The 6015-nt window shown below is 43.3% G+C and overlaps 1 protein-coding gene across 2 annotated transcripts; it reads right to left on the reverse strand.

The window, feature by feature from the left end:
• Positions 1–1469: 1469 nt before the first annotated feature.
• On the reverse strand, positions 1470–3582 carry LOC139634786 (transmembrane protein 238). Of its 2 annotated transcripts, none has more exons than XM_071501435.1 (2): positions 2898–3582; positions 1470–1984 (listed from the first exon to the last, which is right to left on the reverse strand). In XM_071501435.1, exon 1 carries the CDS (start codon positions 3400–3402, stop codon positions 2911–2913), a length of 492 nt encoding a protein of 163 aa, XP_071357536.1. In that variant the 5' UTR covers positions 3403–3582; the 3' UTR covers positions 1470–1984; positions 2898–2910. The 2 variants fall into 2 exon arrangements, with proteins under 2 accessions (XP_071357536.1, XP_071357535.1); XM_071501434.1 differs by having other exon boundaries at positions 1470–2015; positions 2898–3579.
• Between the last annotated feature and the right edge of the window lie 2433 nt (positions 3583–6015).

Raw genomic sequence — 6015 nt, forward strand, 5'->3', positions numbered from 1 at the left:
TTTATTATGCTGGTTACAACACTCAGTTCAAAGTGAGAAGAGTTTGATGTATTTTCATTTGAGGCCTCAGAAAGAATACCACATCATTTGTAAGCGGGTGTGGGTGTTTTAGTATTGGGCTATTGGGCTTCAGGTGTCGTTATCCTTACCAACTCTGAAGAGCTGACGCCTGTGGTCTCACATAACCACTTCAATCAACATATTTACATTAAGACTTCAATCAAATAAAAATCTGCAATATGGACACCTGAGCTGGTTGAGTCAGAGTCAGGACCAATTCATCAAACTTACTGCAGTGAATTTTTCTTTTCAGCAACAAATTATGTCATGTTATAATAAACCAGCCCTGGATGGCCATCTCCCACAATCCAGTCCTCTCAGTCATTCAGCAACATATGAACACATGGCAGACTAAAATCTTAGCTTCTTGGCATGAAAGGGAACACAACTCTTAGTTATTTGTCTGACTCAGTGGGTTGAGCGCTGGAGTCAGATGATTAAATGTAAGCCAGAGAAAGGTGTGTTATAGTAGTGTAACCAGGAAGTTATAAAAGCTGAAGCAAATGCTTCTGTTGACACTCAGCTGCAGGAATTTTTGGTCCATCCATCTCTAGATTTCGTGAATGCAGTCATGATGAATCAGTAGTCTGCTACAACTCGAGAAAAGGTAAAACTGCATAACGTCTGCATAAAAACATTAGGGAATGCTGTTCTGGCTGATCATGTGATTATGATGTCATGTAAAGAGAAAACAGTAGGATGGAACCTTTAGAGACCCCATAAGACACTGGGTTGACACTGGGGTTAGGGTTTGAATCTTTGACCTTTCTTTACTGTTGCTGGTATGTACAGATGGGTGGAGCTTGTGAAGGGACATGACTTTAACAAGGAGAATTTGGGACGTGCTCCCCACATCAACCTTAACCTGAACTATCAAAGAAGACTTTGTTGGAAACTATTTGGAAAAGGGAAGGTGCTTTCAAAAAAATTCTTGGCAGGTGATTGGATGAACCATCTGTCTATCATATGATGGAGTAGAAGAGCACCAAAGAGGAAACACTAAAACAAAGCGCAGTCTGGGGAGCTTTAAAAGCTAATTAGCATGTCGGTAGACGATCCTTGCCCTCTTTGTGAGGAAATTTACCATAAAAGGCACTCTGTTGAAAACAGTCACCTCTCTCTAGCTGCCATATATCCTCCCTCACAGGACACTGATTCGTCCGAACCACTGTGGCGCGGCCACAAATAAAGAGCTTTGAGCCTGAGAAGATTGGATTCTTGCCTGCGAGATATCCAATGTTCAGTAAACTTAATGAACTTATTCCACTAGAAGAATAAACCTCAGTTGATATATGATATCACTGGATGCTAAAGCAACATGATGTAACAACTGTACTGTGTTACTATATAATCATTTCACAAACAATAGCATGTTTTTAACCCATGATGCAGCAATGCATTGTTAGTTAGTTAGTTAGTCTTTATTTAATCAAGTGTCATAAACCATGTACAACATCACAACAAAACAATTCAGTCAAACAAATATCATATACACTAATTAAAACAGTCACAATTCTTATTGAACACATCAGTGACTATAACTTTAAAGTCCCTGAGAGGAAAAGGAGACCAGAAGCCCGTTCACATATTGATTGACAGCTGTTTTAAAGCTCCCCACCCAAGACTTTGGCCTTCTCTGATTGGTTAGAAGGGTGAATATCTGCACTGTTGGCTGCACAATGAGTCTGGGTGACAGAAGCCTCTGACAGCACCTCCCCACAGTCAGATATGTTTTGGAGCATATTTCAACATAAAAATACTTAATAAAACAGAAAATAGTTGCATACTGCAGCTTTAAGTCTTTTGGTCAAAAAAAGGTTTGTTTACGTTAGTGTAAAAAACACACAAACAGTAAAAAGTTGAACATCAACTGGCATCAACTGGAGACGGCTCAGGACGGGTGCAGGCTCTCCTCTGTTCAGTGCTGCAAGAAAATAATGCAATAAAAAAAATATCTGTGGGAGAGAAAATGAATGAAACACTGTTATAAAAGCTTGTGCACAGAATGGAGATGAGTTTTAGGTTTGAGCAGGAAGTTATTTCACCAGACGCCATTCTATCACACTTTGGATGACAGGGAAGTTTCAGGTGAGCCTGATATTGTTCAAACTGAGGGCTTGTCTTTCAGTGAGCAGTGACCTGTGGTTAATGATTCTCCAGTGATAAGAGATTTTACTGCCACAGCCACAGGTAGGGCCGAGTCCTTTGAGCACATTTGCACATTTAAACAACTTCAAGCTGAAAGAAAATAGAGATTAAACTCAGAAAGGAGGATGCCCTCAATAAAACAAGTTTTTTCTTTTTCTTCTCCACAGTTCCACAGTTCTAGGTTATAGTATTCTACTGAATAAAGATCATTTTTGTGATTTGAACTCTTTAAACAAATACATTTAAAACAGGACTATGATTCATTTTGTGTCAGTAAATTTGAATGTGTTTGTTTCACAGGTTTCATATTGATCTGACATTGTTGTTCTGATGTTCACTTTCACTGGTATATAAAATAATACAAACACTAATGATTACTTTTGTTGGATCAGTTTAGCCTTATTCCTATCATGTTGTGTTGAGACCACATGTTACCACTGTTTGAGAACCACTGACTACTGAGGACATTACACTTTGTGATTCTTTCCTCAGACCTGTGATTTTACATTCAGCCTGCACACAATGACACATGATTTTACAGCATGACTCTCATAGCCTGTTTTTTTAATCTAAATTCTACTGTTTTTGAGTTAAAAGACAAAATGAAACACATCATAGAATTTAAATTAAAAAGCTTTAGTATTTCCGCACAGAGTGAAGTCAGTGTTGTGTGTGTAGTTAGGCCTCACCTGTCGGGCTACATTATGTAGGTGAGCTCTCTGTAGTTGTGTGCGGCATCTCTATGTCACAGCCCGCCGCTGAGGAGCCGACGTGCGGGGTGTTCTCCTGCGGCCCCATCGTTGCCATAGCAACGGCCACCTGTTGGGCCGGTGACCTCTGCGCGTTCGCACGGGTGCTGGTCCTGCGGAACGAGCTCCTGATGCCGCTGGACACACGGCTGGACAGGCGCCTCACCGCGCCGCTGATGCCTCTCACACCGCCCTTGTCCTTCTTCAGTAAGCCGACATCATCCTCCAGCTCGGCCGGGGGCACCTCGATGTTCCCAGAGTACCAGAACACCCACCAGATGAGGCTGAGGAAGATGACGATGGCGCCCGCGTAGATGAGCAGGTCATAGAAGAAGATGTTAACAAACACCCCGAGGAGAAGAACGGCCAGGCCGATGACGTCAAAGGCGACTGCGAGCCAGAAACAGCACGCGCAGCGACCCAGACCCCGGTACGCGGGCTCCATGTCAACATGAAGTGGCTCCAGAGAGACGTCTCCGACAATAACTGATTATTTCCTGGGACCTTTGTACCGTGACATTAGGTTTCAGAGCCGCTGTAAGGGGAGCCAGGTGAGGCGCCCTGTCCCGCTCAGGTTGCCCGGCTGAGGCGCAGAGGAGGGGCGTGGCGCGCACTGGAGGAGGGGCTCAAAGCTCTACCTGGCCAGGTTTTTTTTATACACTATAGAGATCATTAAGATCATTTAGAGATCAATTGCACCAATCACCAGAAAAAATTCCTTGTATGTGAAAACATACTTGGCAATAAAACTGATTCTGATTCTGATCATGCACAGTACTTAGTGTAGTTTATGATCCATGCTCAGATACACTCACTCTGCAGTTACAGTCTTTCTTCTGGTCTGGACAACGATACACATACATACCATGTTCAAAACAATATATCAACAGAGTAACACAACATGAAGTATCAAACTACACTGTTGTGTAATTCACATTTTAAAATCATAAAATTAAAATTATCATAAGAACCAGCAGCAGACAGAAATAACAACAACATGATTGTTGCTACAGCTCTTTAAGATGATACCTGCGCTCATACCTGAGCTCTGTTCATGTTAAATATTATTTGTGAAATGATCTGATCAATCAGATCATTTTAAATGCCATGAGTAGTTTTTTTATGTTTAATTATTTGGTGATAAATCTCATTCATAGTTACATCCCTTCATAGTATCATGCCCATATAGTTGCACTGCTCATTCTGTACATTTATTTATCTTTATATACTGTATATCCACTGTACTGTGCACAGGTTTTACTCTGTCTTAGACAGTTATTTTAGAGTTTGCATCAGTGCATCAATAGTAAATATCATATTTTACATTTCCAAACATTCCCTTTTCAAATAGTTAAATATTCCAGTAAGACTTTCTTTCCACAAATAGACCACTTTCCAGATTAATAACAGAAAACATTTTATTTAGACAGTTTGCCTACAGAGAGTTTATGGTTTTCTTTGTAACATTTCAACAGGTTGTTAGTTGAGTTCAATTCTTTAACTGTTTTGTTGTTTCAGCTCTAGCCCAGTGTATGATTAAACAATGACACCAAATGTGCTAATGAGCAACAACTTAACATGTAGGCTAAACCAAAATCACAGAGTCAAAGAGAAACCGTTGTGAGGGGGGAATAAAACTGGGTGAGGGACAGCTGCATCCAACACCATGGCAAGAGTGAGCATAGCAACAAGACACAGGCTGCTTATCTATCCTGCTTCAGACAGACATGTGGCAGCAGACAGGTGTTTCCAGATGTGCTGCCCAGGCTCTTCTGCAGTGGCCCAAGAGACAGATGAGATTGAGGTCACAGTACTGGCAGACACCAGTGGAACCCCAGTACACCAGCCACAGAGGTCTGATCAGAGGTGGCCTTTCTAGAAGAATTGTAGACAAAAGACCAAGTGACACAGCCATACACAGAAACATAAAGGGGGTGGGGGGTGGGGGGGGGGCTATATGTCTGAGTGTCGGCAGGCAAGGTGGGGGTTAATGATGTGGTCTAAACAGCGGTTTCCTCAATGCTGAGAGGTACGGGCAGATTCTTCTCACGCAGTCCCATCAGGAGGTGTCTGGTCCAAAATTAATTCTGCAGCAGGACAGTGAGTCCGAACACACAGTCATAAACAACTATCCAAATCAATCTGGTTTCAAGAGCGGTCATTCAACCGAAACTGCCCTGTTGTCTGTGACAGAAGCCTTAAAAGAAGCAAGAGCAGCTGCAAAGTCCTCTGTCCTCATTCTACTTGACTTATCAGCTGCCTTTGACACAGTTAACCATCGCATCCTCCTCTCTACTCTCTCTAACATGGGCATCTCTGGCTTGGCTCTTTCCTGGTTTGAATCCTACCTGACAGGGCGCTCATTCAGCGTATCCTGGCTTGGACAGTCGTCCACCTCGCATCACCTCACCACAGGGGTCCCCCAGGGCTCAGTGCTGGGGCCCCTACTATTTGCTATCTACACCACCTCCCTGGGCCCGATCATTCGCTCACATGGCTTTTCCTATCACTGCTACGCAGATGACACTCAGCTGTATCTGTCATTTCCTCCTGATGACCCCTCGATCTCTGCACGGGTCTCTGGTTGCCTCTCAGACATCGCCACATGGATGAAGGCACATCACCTCCAGCTGAATCTTTCAAAAACTGAACTGCTGGTTCTCCCAGCTAAACCTACAAGACACCATGACATCAACATCAAAACTGATTCCCTATGGCTCGCCCCCACCAGGGTGGTGAGAAACTTAGGGGTTATGATTGATGACCAACTAACCTTTTCCAATCATGTTGCCTCAGTTGCCCGGTCATGCCGCTATGCACTTTACAACATCAGAAAAATCAGACCTTACCTAACTCAACATACTACTCAACTCCTGACACAAGCTGTGGTCATCTCAAAACTAGACTACTGCAATGCCCTCCTGACGGGCCTCCCAGCCCGCACAGTGCAACCACTTCGGATGATCCAGAACGCGGCGGCGCGCCTAGTCTACAACCAACCCAAAAGATCACATGTCACCCCGCTGCTCATCGAGCTCCACTGGCTACCTGTTGCAGC

This window comes from Trachinotus anak, unplaced genomic scaffold, assembly GCF_046630095.1.
Source record: "Trachinotus anak isolate AG129_WGS33_773 ecotype Australia unplaced genomic scaffold, CSIRO_AGI_Tana_v1 ptg000017l, whole genome shotgun sequence".
Classification (NCBI taxonomy): Eukaryota; Metazoa; Chordata; class Actinopteri; order Carangiformes; family Carangidae; genus Trachinotus; species Trachinotus anak.